The sequence below is a fragment of the Nomascus leucogenys genome, chromosome X (genome assembly GCF_006542625.1).
Source record: "Nomascus leucogenys isolate Asia chromosome X, Asia_NLE_v1, whole genome shotgun sequence".
Classification (NCBI taxonomy): domain Eukaryota; kingdom Metazoa; phylum Chordata; class Mammalia; order Primates; family Hylobatidae; genus Nomascus; species Nomascus leucogenys.
This window is the reverse complement of record NC_044406.1, coordinates 104,744,115-104,760,044: the sequence shown is the minus strand read 5'-3', so window position 1 is coordinate 104,760,044 and position 15,930 is coordinate 104,744,115. Positions and strand designations below refer to the sequence as shown.

The 15,930-nt window shown below is 38.9% G+C and overlaps 1 protein-coding gene across 1 annotated transcript in view; it reads right to left on the bottom strand.

The window, feature by feature from the left end:
* Nucleotides 1-212: 212 nt before the first annotated feature.
* Nucleotides 213-15,930, bottom strand: part of WDR44 (WD repeat domain 44) — a 103,654-nt gene continuing 87,936 nt past the window's right edge. Inside the window, exons 14-20 of the mRNA XM_003262238.3 lie at nucleotides 13,409-13,531; nucleotides 8,657-8,848; nucleotides 7,874-7,975; nucleotides 7,549-7,664; nucleotides 6,543-6,670; nucleotides 5,737-5,871; nucleotides 213-1,281 (exon numbers count right to left, since the gene is read on the bottom strand). Of these exons, the coding sequence (XP_003262286.1) occupies nucleotides 1,187-1,281; nucleotides 5,737-5,871; nucleotides 6,543-6,670; nucleotides 7,549-7,664; nucleotides 7,874-7,975; nucleotides 8,657-8,848; nucleotides 13,409-13,531 (891 nt within the window). The 3' untranslated portion in view covers nucleotides 213-1,186. The remainder of the gene's footprint in view (nucleotides 1,282-5,736; nucleotides 5,872-6,542; nucleotides 6,671-7,548; nucleotides 7,665-7,873; nucleotides 7,976-8,656; nucleotides 8,849-13,408; nucleotides 13,532-15,930) is intronic.

Genomic DNA, 15,930 nt, shown 5'->3' with positions numbered 1-15,930 from the left:
ATGCAGTAAAGAACATATAAGCATATAGATGAATTCTTAGCAGTGTTCAATTTAAAGCTAGAATTTAAAAAATTTTAAGGCATGTAACTAATGCATTATAATTTAGGGATCTAAAATCTGGTCTTCTGTTGCTAAAATTTAAATGATTAAAACAAGAGTTTATTTTTCTTGCATTCCTTGATTTACTGAAGTCAATTAAAAATAAAGCCATGTTTAAACAAGTGTTGGAGACCAACTTTTAATAATACATATTTAATTTTCAGAAACATATGCTAACCATCAACAACATGATCAGGGTTTCATTGCCCCAGATGTTATTTCATTGGTACATTATATTGATATTTACAAAGGCTTTCAAATTCAACAACACAAAACAAAACAGCTTAATTTTTAAAAACTACAATGCTTTAAAAAAATGTAAACAGTTTCATTTTTACATTATTGTAAAAAAGAAGACTCACTCCTTAATGTGGCTTAATTTTTTTTAAGTGAGCAAAGCCTGGTGCTCATGGATAAAGAATGAAAATAATTCTTTACATAGAAACATTGTGCTCCAGTGTGGCAAAGAAAAAAAAATTATATGTACACATATAAAGAAAAGAATCTTAAGCCCACAATTTAGACCACAAAAAAATCTTGTCCCCAAATTGAGAAATTTATAAAAACCATTTACATATGGTTGTTGACCTATTGGAAACCTATATAACATTTTCAAAACAATAACTCAGTCAAAAGATACCACTTTTATTAAAAATGAAATTTTGTGCAAAAAAAAATTGTTTAAGCTAGAAACAAGACTATCCCCCCTAGTAAGAGGCCAAAAGAGCCACTGAAATAATTTAACTCTGTTAGATTTAATGCATGTAACCAAAAGGCACATACATGTGATTAATATATTAATATCTTTTCATGCAGAAACTTGTGCATGTTCATAATTATACAACGAAAACACAAACATAACAAAACATAAAGCCTAATGTTTGGCAATGTTATTCTAGCCATATTCCTTTCTACTCTATCGGCCCAGGGTTTCCTAGATCATTAACACTGCCTCTCAAAAAATATATTATATTTGAACAACTTTCAATAAAAATTTAAAAAGTATGTTAGCCTGGAACACTATATTTTTTCAGTTCTGATACATATAGAAACTTACTGATATGTTTATTTTAAATGCCATTTCAAATTAAGATACATTTTTTCTTTTATTAACAAACACTTTGATTGCTCCAGTGAAGTCAGCAGAGAGAAGAACTTCTGTGTTATCTGTCTTCGTAATACCTTAAAAGTAAAAAAAAAAGTTTTAAGTTGATTTTTAAAGGAATATGAAGCCTGCTGCCACAATTATCCCATGCCCATGACCCTCCACCTTCAGGGGAGAAGATCATCTCCCCACCTTTTCAGTCTCCTTTTCTGGGTGGCTCCTGTAATTCTTTCATTCTGCTGAATCTCTCCTCTGCTCTGAGGCTCACTTTCACTTACCTTGTCCTAGCTGGTCTTTCCCTGGCTTGAGGATATTACAGTCTCTTGGGGCCTGGATGCTTGGACTTATTCCTAGGCAGCCTAGGCATCTAAGTTATCTAATGCTTCATTGCATGGCAAGAAGCTAGTGTGTCATTCAGCCCCAGGACTGGAGTGCTGGCAGAATGGGATCAGCTGGGCAAGTCTGTTGCTAACAGGGGTGTCTAGCGAGGTTGCCAGTAAGGTTTATTGTATAGCAGACATACTGAAACTGCCATGAAATGAAGTACACATGTTTGCTGTGTGAATGCTGACAGCACCTTTTGCCATATGGTCCTTACTGAAAAGCTATGTAACTATGCTGAATGGCATAAATGCTTACCTCTTACATTTGCCAGTTGCATAAAAGCATTTAATAAAAATATTCAGTGTTAACTAACTGTATTATACATAGGTGAGAATTGAGATTTTAATTTGAGATTTAAAAAAGAAGAAAATAATCCAAACTTTAATTGGAAAGTTGTGGACAGGATGAGTCACACAAAATGGTTTCACTTAGATGTGCTAAAAACATATCCTAAGCCTTTGAACATTCCTTTACCACCCTTTTGGCATATCTCATAGCAGTGCTGTACAGTAGTAGCAGCAGCAAAGGACTTAGGAATATGAGAAAGGATAGAGAAGAAAATAATTCACCATACATATAAAATGCTTTGTAAGACACAATAATAATGAAAATGATAACAATAATGCCTACTATATGCCAGGCATTTTGCTAGGCACTTTTACACGTACAAGTATATATATATATATATATATATATATATATATACACACACACACATATATATACACACATATATATATATACACATATATATATACACATATATATATATATATACACATATATATATATTTTAGATAGAGTCTCACTCTGTTGCACAGGCTGGAATGCAGTGGCACCATCACAGCTTACTTGTAACCTCATACTCCTGGGTTCAAAGGATCCTTCCACCTCAGCCTCCCTACAGGCATGCGCCACTGTGCCCGGCTAATTATTTAATTTTTTTGTGAAGACAGGGTCTTGCTATGTTGTCCAGGCTGGTCTCAAACTCCTGGTCTCAGGTGATCCTCCTGCCTTGGCCTGAGCCACCATGCCCAGCCTATACATGTCATATCTAATTCTTACTGAAACCCTATAAACTAGGTTATCATCATTATTTTACACATAAAGAAAATTGAGGCTCGAATTGCCAAATACGTCAGGAACAGAGAGAGAGGGCAATTGAATATATTTTGTGATCCCACATTTTGGGTTTAAGAGAGCTTATTCTTAGACTACACCTACATGGGTACAAAATGACAAACACAAATCTGAGTACAATCCACTAAAATTTGTGCCTCTTAAAAAAGGACCCAGTTAGTTAACTGAACCTTGTTAATGTGGTATATTTTTGAGAAGTTAAAGAAAACCCGTACTTTTTACTTTTCCTCAAATTGTTTTAAAAGCTAGAATTTCCTGTGGAATATGCAGGGGAAGTATATAGAATATAAAAAGGTAGCACTGGGAAAAAAGAAAAGAATAAAAAAAAAAGGCCAGGTGTGATGTCTCATGCCTGTAATCCAAGCACTTTGGCCAAAGTAGGACTAACCTTTTTGAGGCTGGAAGTTTGAGACCAGCCTGGGCAACATAATGAGAACTCATCTCTATCAAAAAGCAAAAAAAAAAAAAACAAAAAAAAAAACCAAAAAAAAAATTAGCCAGGCATGGTAGTACGTGTAGTCCTAGCTACTGGGGACACTAAGGCAGGAAGATTGCTTGAGCACAGGAGTTCAAGGTTGCAGTGAGCTATGATTGTACCACTGCACTCTAGCCAGGGCAACAGAGCGACACCACGTCATTCATTCATAAGTTAAAAAAAAAGAAAAAACGTAAATGACTTAAGTTAGAAGACAGAAGCTGGATGTGATTCTGAGAAGGAAAGAAAAAGAAAACAGAAAGCAGTTAAACAGGCATTTAGTAAAGGTTAATCATTCTAACTTGGTTTATTTTTGTATCTTGTACTGAAAGAAATGCTAGACTGAAGTTCATCTTTGTTATCAAAATTTTTCTTCACAGACAGAAGGAATAGTGTCGTGAGTGGAGTAGATAGTCCAAATAATACTACAAAAAATTACTTGAGATTAAAGTACTTGATAACTTTTTAGCATTCAAATACTTTAGAAGCACTCTTTGTACACTGTATCTATTCCTGTGGCTTTATGACCTGTTTGTAATCTGTAGCATGAGACAATACAATCAATAAACTATTATGCAATCGATTTAAAAATTAAAAAAAATTATATACATATTTTTTGAGTTGGGTGTCCTTCTATGTTGCCCGGGCTGGTCTTCTATATTGCCCGGGTTCAAGAACTCCTGCCTCAGCCTCCCAAGTACCCAGGATTACAGGTACACACCACAACACCTGCCATATATATATATATATTTTTTAGACAAGAGTCTTGCTGTGTCACCCAGACTGGAGTACAGTGGCACAATCTCAGCCCACTGAAAACTCCACCTTCCCGAGTTTAAGCACTTCTCCTGCCTCAGCCTCCTGGGATTACAGAGGTGCGCAACCATACCTGGCTACTCTTTGTATTTTTAGTAGAGACAGGGTTTCAACATGTTGGCCAGGCTAGTCTTGAACTCCTGACCTCAAGCAATCTGCTCACCTTGGTCTTTTTTTTTTTTTTTTGAGATGGAATCTTGCTCTGTCACCAGGCTGGAGTGCAGTGGCGCGATCTCGGCTCACTGCAACCTCTGCCTCCCTGGTTCAAGCGATTCTCCAGCCTCAGCCTCCTGAGTAGCTGGGACTACAGGCATGCACCACCACGCCCAGCTAATTTTTGCAGTTTTTTAGTAGAGACGGGGTTTCACCATGTTGACTAGGATAGTCTCGAACTCTCAACCTCATAATCCGCCTGCCTCGGTCTCCCAAAGTGCTGGGATTACAAGCGTGAGCCACCGTGCCCGGCCCAGATTTTTATATAACTGATTGGCACTCAGTATTACTTGTTGACAGTTTCTTCTCCCTTCCTAATATGAGCACTGTATATAATTGGAATTAATACTCATTCTCAAAGCATATACGCTACAAATGGCAATAAATTACAAACTTGTAAATAGCCACCTATCTCAAGAAGCTGTTAACTTGTGGCAAGTAGAAAAATTAGCCCTGCTTCATTTGGGTTTAATTCATTTAGTCAGCACATGTTCATTAAGCACCTACTATGTGTAGGCAAGCACTGTGTGAGACACTGGCAATACAGCAATAAATAAGACATGAAAAGTCTCTGTCTTCCAGAGATTACGGACTAGTAGAAGAGACAGGTAATAAAGAAGTTTTACATTTGCATATATTGTTTGCACTTCTCTAAAGAGAATGGTTACCCATAGTTATGAACATCCAAATTTCTCTTTTTTTTTTTTTTGAGACGGAGCCTTGCTCTGTCGCCCAGGCTGGAGTGCAGTGGCGCGATCTCGGCTCACTGCAAGCTCCGCCTCCCAGGTTCACGCCATTCTCCTGCCTCAGCATCCCGAGTAGCTAGGATTACAGGCGCCCGCCCCACGCCCGGCTAATTTTTCATATTTTCAGTAGAGACGGGGTTACACCGTGTTAGCCAGGATGGTCTTGTTCTCCTGACCTCGTGATCCATCTGCCTTGGCCTCCCAAAGTGCCGGGATTACAGGTGTGAGCCACTGCACCAGGCCCAAATTTCTCATTTTTAATTCTCAGGCGAATTTAAAACAGGTAAAACTTTGAGGAAATATATTACTGAAAAGTTCAGGAATGGATATCTGACAACCATTAAGTTGCAAACAAGAAATATTCTTTGGTGGCTCACGCCTGTAATCCCAGCACTTTGGGAGGCTGAGGTGGGTGGATTGCTTGAGCCCAGAAGTTTGAGACGAGCCTGGGCAACATGGTGAAACCCCATCTCTACAAAAAATACAAAAATTAGCTGGGCATGGTGGCGTAGGCCCGTAGTCCCAGCTACTCGGGAGGCTGACATGGAAGGATCACCTGAGTCCAGGGTGGTTGAGGCTGCAGTGAGCTGTGACTGCGTCACTGCACTCCAGCCTGGGTGACAGAGCAAGACCCTGTCTTAAGAAAAAAGAAAAAAGAAATATTCTTTATACTAGTGAAAACCTCATTATACTCATATGAGATAAATGAGGCTACTAAGTGCTGACTAGAAAAAAATATAGGACAAGTAAAGATTTACCAGAAGGTGTGGCATCCAAAACTTCAGCATCTTCACTTTTCTCATTCCCTTCTGATTTTTCAGATTGCACATCCAAAGATAACATCAAACTTGGGTTTGGTGCAAAGATGGCTGATGTAACAACTGCATTGTGGGCTGCGGAAAAAATTTACTTCAGGATAACTGACAAATTGGATACCAAGACAAACACGATACTGTATGTTATATGCCAAATATCCTTAAAAACTAACATAGAAGTAACTAAGAGTGATTTAAAACCCAAAAACTTTTCTAAAAAAAATCACATATAAGTTCTGAAATTCCCTGACTTCTCAAATTTTAGACCAAAGTTCTTCCTTAGTATAGATAAAACAAGCAAAGCCAAATGCAAGGCACTTTATCATTGTCAAACTGCCTCTCTAAAATAATGCCTAAATGAATTTACTTCTTTTTTTTTGTCTTTTTTTTTAGACGGAATCTCACTCTATTGCCCAGGCTGGAGTGCAGTGGTGCCATCTCGGCTCACTGCAACCTCCGCCTCCCGGGTTCCAGCGATTCTCCTGCCTCAGCCTCCTGAGTAGCTGGGACTACAGACGTGCACTACCACGCCCGGCTAATTTTTTTTGTATTTTTAGTAGAGACAGAGTTTCACTGTGTTAGCCAGGATGGTCTCGATCTCCTGACCTTGCGATACGCCCGTCTTGGCCTCCCAAAGTGCTGGGATTACAGGCATGAGCCACTGTGCCCGGTCATGAATTTACTTCTAGTACATATCCACTTTAATTTGATTCTCTTATAAGACACACAAAAGCCAAGTATGTACTTACCTTTAATACCTTCCCAGAAGTCATTACGATCTCTCCTGACTGAAGTAAACTTGCTTAGGTCATGGTAAGTACTCCAGATATAAACATACTTATCTTCTGAACCACTAACGAGGTAAGTAAAATCATGGCTGAATTTGGGGGAGAAAGGAAAAGCAAATAAAATGTGTGTGTATATATGTTTAAAGGTTTCCTTTATCAGTGCTTCCTACTTTGTGATACCTAAAATAACGCCTGAAGGAGCCTGTTGAATATGTAGACTCATGGTCTCATTCTAGATGTTCTAAATGTGTACATGGGATGTAGTGGCCTGGCACTTGTATTTGCATCAAAGCTCTAAGTAACTGTGATGTTAGTTAATCCACGTTGGGAGGAATGATGATTTAAGGTGTGAAAGACAGAAGCAGAATACTTTACCAATTGAATTAATTACTGTATAATTCAAGAAAAAAGAACTGGTAAGAAAAGGGCAAAAGAAGAGGGCTAGAAAGAAGAAAAGGTAGCTAACCCTATTTCAGGAGAGTGTCCAGAACCCAAATTAGAAATTTAAATAATAATGACATGTAAAGTTTTGAATACAAGACACTGTGCTGTGGGGTGTTAAAATGCTTTCTTAGAGTCCTAAAAGGTTCCTTCCTTTCCTAAAAGGTTCAAGACAATGGGGCGGGGAGGGGAGTGGCGAGATGAGATGTAAGCCCCCTCTTAAAAGCGTAAACAAAGGTACAAAAGCAAAAACTCTAGAGATGACAGTCTTCTAATCTTGGCTCTACAACTATGACTTCAGGCCAATCACTTAATTTTCTGAGTCTTGGTTTGTTCATTTGCAGAACAGGGTCAATTCGAATTCTATATACTATATAGGTGGACAAGGTAAGTATTGCATGATGATAAACTACTACTTGCAAAAGTGAAAAGAACCCCATTAAACATAAGGCATAGACCAATGGAAAAATGGAATTAGGGGAGAAATGTCCTGATCTCTTTTGGGAACATCTCATTGCCAATTTACCTGAAACTTGCTTTGATCTGGCTGCTGCTATTGACGTAACCCTTATACTTCATGGATAGTGACAAATCTCTCAAATCATATAGTCTGATTCTGGAGTCATTTGAGGTTACCAGTATCTAAAAGTAGATCAAATGAAAAGTTAAAAATATCATCTTTTAGTACAAGCTAAGCTACAACCCAAAAAGGGTGTTACACACGTACACCTCAAAACTAGAAGAAAAGCGGTATTCCACAAGAAAGAGAATACATTTTTTTGCCAAGATATTAAGAACTTTCAAGAATCTACATATAGTATGGAGAGAGATGGTTTTGAATACTGTAGTACCTTATTTTCTCCAGGTAAAGGCTCAATGCCAGTAATTTTTCTTCCAACCTTGTTGCGCCCTCTAGTAGATCGGACATGTATTTGTGTATGGTATTTCAAATGCTAAAAATAAATCATACATTTAAGATATTAGAATTAGGAGCATGTGTGGTGGCTCGTATCTGTAACTCTAGCTACTCAGGAGGCTGAGGCAGGAGGACTGCTTGATCTCAAGAGTTCGAGGCCGTAGTGAGCAATAATTGCACCACTACGCTCTAACTTGGGTGACAGAATGAGACTTTGTCTCTATAAAAAAATTCTTTTTGCTTGGGCGTGGTGGCTCACGCCTGTAATCCCAGCACTTTGGTAGGCTGAGGCAGGTTAATCACTTGAAGTCAGGAGTTCGAGACCAGCCTGGCCAACATGGTGAAATCCCATCTCTACCAAAAAATACAAAAATTAGCTGAGTGTGGTGGCACGTGCCTATAGTCCCAGCTACTCAGGAGGCTGAGGCACAAGAATCACTTGAATCCAGGAGGTGGAGTTGTAGTGAGCCGAGATCGCTCCATTGCACTCCATCCTGGGCAACAGAGTGAGACTCCATCTCAAAAAATTTTTTTTAAAATTAGAATTAGAAGACATCTCAAAAGTCATCTGTTCCAACTCTTAAGACAGACATGGTATTATTTGTCTCTATTTAGAGAAAATACAGTTAAAGCCCAGAGGGGATAAACAACTTGTCCAAAACCATGGAAGTGTTTACTAAGTATACAATTATATAATTTACAAAAAACAATCATTTACCTCTGTATCATAGAAAATACATCTGCCATCATATGTCCCAATCACTGCGTATTTGCCATTCTGACAGAAATTTGCAGCTGTGATCAATTTAGTCTGACCATCTACTTCATTCCACAAAGCCACTTTTTTGTCAGGTATGTTCCAAAGGCGGAGCTTTCCATCCAAAGACCCACTTAGAAAATACCTGTCATCCTAAAGAGGTGGCAAAAGAGAAAGTTTTCATTTTACCACATCAAGAAAAAACTCATTAGCAAATCAAATCAGTAAGTCTATTAGAATAGTTTAAAAATGTAGATTTCAGGGCCAGGCGCGGTGGCTCACGCCTGTAATCCTAGCACTTTGGGGGAGGCCAAGACAGTGGATCACAAGGTCAAGAGATCGACACTATCCTGGCCAACATGGTGAAACCCCGTCTCTAGTAAAAATATAAAAATTAGCTGGGCATGGTGGTGCGTGACTGTAGTCCCAGCTACTCGGGAGGCTGAGGCAGGAGAATCGCTTGAACCTGGGAGGCAGAGGTTGCAGTGAGCCAAGATCGCACCACTGTACTCCAGCCTGGCGACAGAGTGAGACTCCGTCTCAAAAAAAAAAAAAGATTTCATTTAAAAATTTTTATTCTTTAAGCAAGCATTATTTTATGCACCGAAAGCAGTAACAACAATAAGAAACCTCACTATTCACTTTGGAGAAATAAAATTCTAATTATCGTATCCTTAAACTGCCGTTTTGCAAGATATGGATGTCAACAGATAACGTAAACATTTGAGTGTGTATTGCATGGAAGAAGATTCTGTGATCAAGTAAGTTTGAGAAATTCTGGGTTACAAAAAGTTAAACGTGATTCTCAGTTAACCTGCATTTTGAATCTCCAAAGAGAGGATAAAGTAGCTAGCATTTTTCAACATACTTAACCACAGACTTTTTTTCAAGGGGCGTGTTTAGGGGAGGTGCTAGACCTTTCAGGAACATGCTATGGGAAACACTATCCTATATCATACCTTCCTCTGGGATACATGTAACACTTGGATACAGAGTAACATCAGTTAGTGGCCCCCCAAACCAGTCATTTTTGGAACTCTAACACCATGTCAACAGAGAATTACTTCATTATTCAAATTCTGCTCTCAGATCAGGGGTTCTCAACCTGCGGCAATCTGACCCCACAGGGGATATCTAGCATTATCTGGAGACATTTTGGTTGTCAAAACTGGTGGGAGGATCAGGATGCTACCAGTATCTAGTGGGTAGAGGCCAGGGATGCTGCTAAATATCCTGTAATGCACAGCCTTCTCTCCCCTGTGTAACAAAGAATGTCAACAGTACTAGGATTGAGAAATCTCCTTTAAACTAAATCAGTCCTACCACTTAGCTTGTTTTGTTTTTGGCAACATAATAATTTTTCTTTCTTTCTTTTTTTTTGGTGATGGGGTCTCAGTTTGTTGCCCAGGCTGGAGTACAGAGGCTCGATCACGGCTTACTGCAGCCTTGACCTCCTGGGCTCAAGTAATTCTCTCACCTCAGCCTCCCAAGTAGTTGGGATCACAGAAGCACACCACCATACCTGGCTAATTTTAAATTTTTTTATAAAAATGGGGGTCTCCCTATGTTGCCCAGGCTGGTCTCGAACTCCTGGCCTCAAGTGATCCTCCTGCCTCAAACTCCCAAAGTGCTGGGACTATAGGAGTGAGCCACCATACCCAGCCAAGATTCTTCTTCTTTTTTTTTCCTTCCCCCACCCCAAACCCCCCTGCCCTAAGGGTTTCTGTTCCTTGCCAAAGATTATTATTCTTACCCATCTCTGAAACCTGTCAAAGACAATCTACAAATAATAGACATCTTCATGGCTATGGTATAGTAAGCTCACTCAATGTGTACCAGTAGAAGAGCTGAACAAGTAAAAATACTCTTAGTCTTCTAATTCAGAATTGTCACATACATACATCTATGTGTGTGTATCTCCATTTTGCTATTCCCTTTTTTTTTGAGACGCAGTCTCATTCTGTCACTCAGGTTGGGGTACAGTGGCACAATCTTGGCTCACTGCAACCTCCGCCTCCTGGGCTCAAGCCATTCTCCTGCCTCAGCCTCCTGAGTAGCTGGGATTATAGGCATGCACCACGACAGCTGGCTGATTTTTGTATTTTTATTAGAGACAGGTTTTCACCATGTTGGCCAGGCTGGTATTGAACTCCTGACCTCAGGTGATCCACCCACCTCGGCCTCCCAAAGTGCTGGGATTACAGACATGAGCCACCACGCCTGGCCCATTTTGCTATTTCTTTTCTAACTCTGCTACCTTTCTTCCTTTAACATTATAATAAAAGTCGTATTTCCTAAAAAAAAAAAAAAAAAAAAAAAAAGGCATCACTACCCTATTCTTTCCTAACCCCTCCAACACTCCAGGTCAGTATGATTTTTAGAAATAGGGCTTTATAGTTTCCAAAACAAAACCAAATAAAAGCACTATAAAAAATCATTGGCTGGGCCAGGCACAGTGGCTCCCATCTGTAATTCCAGCACTTTGTGAGGCCGAGGCAGGCGGATCACTTGAGGTCAGGAGTTGTAGACCAGCCTGGCCAACATGGTGAAACTCTATCTCTACTAAAAATACGAAAATTAGCTGAATGTGGTGGTGCATGTCTGCAATCCCAGCTACCTGGGAGGCTGAGGCAGAACTGCTTGAACCCGGGAGGTGGAGGTTGCAGTGAGCTGAGATTGTGCCACTGCACTCTAGCCTGGAGACTGTCTCAAAAAAAAAAAAAAAAAAAAAAAAAATCATGGCTGAACAGAAAGTTAAACGAATAATAAAATACCACATGGAAAACAACTGGATGGGTGCAGTGGCTCATGCTTTTAATCCCAGCACTTTGGGAGGCCGAGGTGGGCAGATCACTTTGAGCCTAGGAGTTTGAGACCAGCCTGGGCAACATGGCAATACCCTGTCTCTACTAAAAATACAAAAATTAGCTAGGCATAGTGCAGGCATAGTGGTGCATGCCTGTAGTCCCAGCTACCTGGAGAGCTGAGGCAGGAGGATCACCTGAGCCAGGGAAGTTGAGGCTGTAGTAAGCTGAGACTGCACCACTGCACTACAGCCTGGGTGACAAAGTGAGACCCTGTCTCCAAAATAAATAAATAAATAAATAAGAAAAGAAAAGAAAAAGAATGAGAAAGAAAACGATCACAACCAAATATCTCTTTCCAACCTGATACTTTATAGCCAAAATAGAGTTATGGAAAGATTTATGGATGGAAAGATTTTGCTCACAGTTGCTGATGGGGTAAATCCATCCTTTTGTTGTGTGTATAGGGGACAGGGATGGGGGTGTTATTCAGAAAGAAGACTCTAATGACTTGATCATCAAAACTGGTAAGAATTAACACAGTTTTTTTGTGTGTGTGTGATAGAGGTGGAGTCTCACTGTGTTGCCCAGGCTGGTCTTGAACTCCTAGCCTCAAGCCATCCTCCCACCTCAGCCTCCCAAAGTGCTGGGATTATAGGCGTGAGCCACCAAAATTCTTAACCAAGTCTTCTTTCTCTTTTTTTTTATTTTGAGACAGAGTCTCGCTCTATTGCCCAGGCTGGCGTGATCTCAGCTCACTGCAGCCTCTGTCTCCTGGGTTCAAGTGATTCTCCTGCCTCAGCCTCCTGAGTAGCTGGGACTACAGGCACCTGCCACCACGCCTGGCTTATGTTTGTATTTTTAGTACAGACAACGTTTCACCATGTTGGCCAGGTTGGTCTCGATCTCTTGACCTCGTGATCTGCCCGCCTTGGCCTCCCAAAGTGCTGGGATTACAGGCGTGAGCCACCGTGCCTGGCCCTTAAACAAGTCTTCAAGGGTTCAGAATTATCACTGCTTATGTTACAAGCCTGCTCAGGGAAGGAAAGGATATTGAAAACAAGTCAGTCTTCTTAATTTGGGGGAGATTAAGAAATGTGAATATGATTAAAATGTTACATTAAAAAGATAATGTGTGTTAAACATATAAAGATGAGGACACCACTGGAAATGTAATCATAACACCAACTTAGGTAAGGGAAACTTGTTGCTAGGGTCAGCTCGAGTCCTCTGCTTAATAGAGCTAGTGCAGTCAACACTGACATGTGATTTCCCTTTTGCTTACAGTTGCAGAAATCTGTAACTAATTTAGCCTTAAGCATTTGGTGGCTCTATCCTCTACGGGCATACAATAGGTCTGCAATTCCATGACAGCAGATTTTTCTCATTTGGCTGAAATCATATGAAATACTTTACTTCTGGGGGAAAGATATGAAAGGATTTTCTATACTGAAAAGGAATAAAGAAGGGATATCAAGACTAACAATATGAATTCAGTATATCTTGTAATGAATTTTCGTCTTTGCCTCTTTCAGTCTTTTTCTGTCTCCTCCCTCCTCAATCTTCTCATTATTTCTGCCTAGGTACTTCCCTTTCTCATTTATCCATCTGCTGTCTCTTCTTCCTCCATCTCCATATCTCTCATCTTTAATAGGATACTTTATTTCATTTATTTATACCTTGCATGTCTTAATAAAGATTTAGGATATAATATCCCCAGTTTTTCTAATGCAGATCAGCAGAATATTTCCTTTCTCATTTCTAAAGCAAAATGAAACACAAAATTAAATTGCTCATAACTATGTAGCTGTTAATAATTTTTTTCCTGTAGTCCAACTGCCCTCTAGAGAAACCAGGTTCTCTCACCTTCCTTAGAGGTTAACAAAAACATGTATAAATAGTTACTTACTCTTGGATGAAAAGCTATGGCAGTGACAAAATCTATATGTTGAAAACAGCAAAGGCATTCTCTTCGAGAAATGTGCCATAATCTGACTGTTTTATCCATTGAAGAAGAAAGAAGAAAATAGTTCTATGGGGAAAATGACATTGACTATGTTATCACTATATGAAAAAGAACCCTATTTATACAATAAAAGTGAACTTTTGGTTTTTGTATCCCAACAGTTTTGTTATTGTTAAATGCAGCATCAGAAAGAACAAAAGATTATCAAATTTACTTGGAAGATCCTATTTTCCCCCAAACAGTTAAATACCATATTTCACTGATTCTAAAACTTTTTGACATTACCTGTTCTGAAATTCAGATGAATCTTATCAATGTCTAAAGAAATCTGCCAGGCACCAGCAGAGAACTAAGGTGTGCCTTAGTTGTTATCACCTGCACATATTGGAACTTAGCTATCAGTGTAAGGCATCTATTCATTTTATTGTCACTTCAGTTATTTTCACATTGATAACACTGGTGAATTTTAACTCACATAGATCTCTAATTGTCATTTAAAATGTCTTCAAAAAGATTATCCTATAATGCAGCATGGAAATGAAAAGTTATTGTGCACCTGTCACACTCTAGGCAAGAAAATTAGAGAATAGAAATTGTCAAATCTTTCAGAATAGATCACAGAATGTTCAAGGCTAGAAGATGGTAGTGTAACTGACTTAGGCACCGGGATGGCCCCATCGCCCAGGAACCAAACGCCTATCTGTCAAAAGCTTTCAGCTGGCAGAAGCTTATTAATTCCTAAATGTAATCTATTTAAGGAGGAGAACTATGAGTTATAATGAATGAGAAAACTCAAATGACACCTCTGTATTCTTTGGTGTGCCTAAAGGTGCTAAACAAATCAAGGCAATGATGACATTTATCGCACACTTACGATGTGTTAAGCATTGTTCTTCGCATTATATAGCAACACGATGAAGTAGGTACATTGTGGTGTACCTGTTTTCAAATAGATGGTATACTTTATGATTAAAAGTAAAGAATTAAAAAACAGAATTTGGAAGATTTACAATAATCTTTGAAATATCTAACAATCATTTTTATTTTCAAGATCCACTCAGTTCCAGAAAAGTTTTGAAGAGTATATGCAGTTTGCATTATAATTTCCTGTTGATTAATAACAACTGTATAAAAACTTAACCTATGGCACACCATGAACCTATGTTCATTAAAACTGACTTTATTTGGCTGGGCACAGTGGCCCATGCCTGTAAGCCCAGCACTTTGGGAGGCTGAGGCAGGTGGATCATTTGAGGTCAGGAGTTCGAGATCAGTTTGGCCACCATGGGGAAACCCCATCTCCACTAAAAATACAAAAACATTAGCTGGGCGTGGTGGCCCATGCCTGTAATTCCAGCTACTCGGGGAGGCTGAGGTAGGAGAATCGCTTGAACCTGGGAGATGGAGGTTGCAGTGAGCTGAGATCGTGCCACTGCACTCCAGCCTTGGCGACAGAGTGAGACTCCGTCTCAAAAAAAAACAAAAACAAAAACAAAAAAACAAAAAACAGAAACTGACTGTATTCAATTCCTGCAATAGTTCATTGCTTTGAGTATATTAAAGAGGTACGAAGACATCCCTAAAATATTAAGTGAAGGTGCTGAAGACATGTTAAGACTTGTTCCAAATAAGCATTCTTTAACAAAAAATTGTTCTTTTATAAGTATTTAATAAATACTTCTTATTAAACGAAATTAAGTAACGTTCTTAAATTAAGCACTGATCTTGGAAGTCAGATAAATTAGATTAAAATCTAAGTTCTACCCATAACTAATTTTGTGATTTTAGATAGGTCACAGGGGCTCAATCTCTTCCTGGAGACAAAATCAGGTTGACTACCTCATGGGGGTGTTATTGTAAGAATTAACAGGGTAATTCTTGTTATTGGCACAAAATACACCTTCAACAAATAGAAAATTCACGAAAAACACTGTGATAGACATTAAGGAGAAACAATATTTGGTTTGAGTTGGTGTTTGAAAAGCAAAAAACAGTAAAATAATATCTGATTCTATCCTGGAGAGGCTTAGAATCTTGTTGCAGAAATTTTGTTCCTTTCCTCTGGATGGAGGTGGGGTGGAGGGGTTGGGGATATGAGGATAGACCTTTAGGAACCATTCCTGTATGGGGCAGCACCTCATTGAAATAACTCATCTAGACTAGTGCTTCTCAGACTATTTCTGGTGAAGGACTGTTTTTGTTTTTTTAAATTTCCAATGAGTTGTGGACTGAAACTATTTTAAAATACAGAAAACATTTACTAGAAAAATGAAATAAAAATAAAAGGCATATAAAATAAAAGCCCCATTTTGTATTATTATACAAAATAGAAGCCCAAGTTTTAAAAGATTAAACAGGTATAAACTTATTGTGAAAACTGCCATAAACACTTCTAAATAGTTTACTCTTGGTTTCTGCACTTATCTCTTCACAGACTGGTATTCTATATGCACATCGTCAAGGAC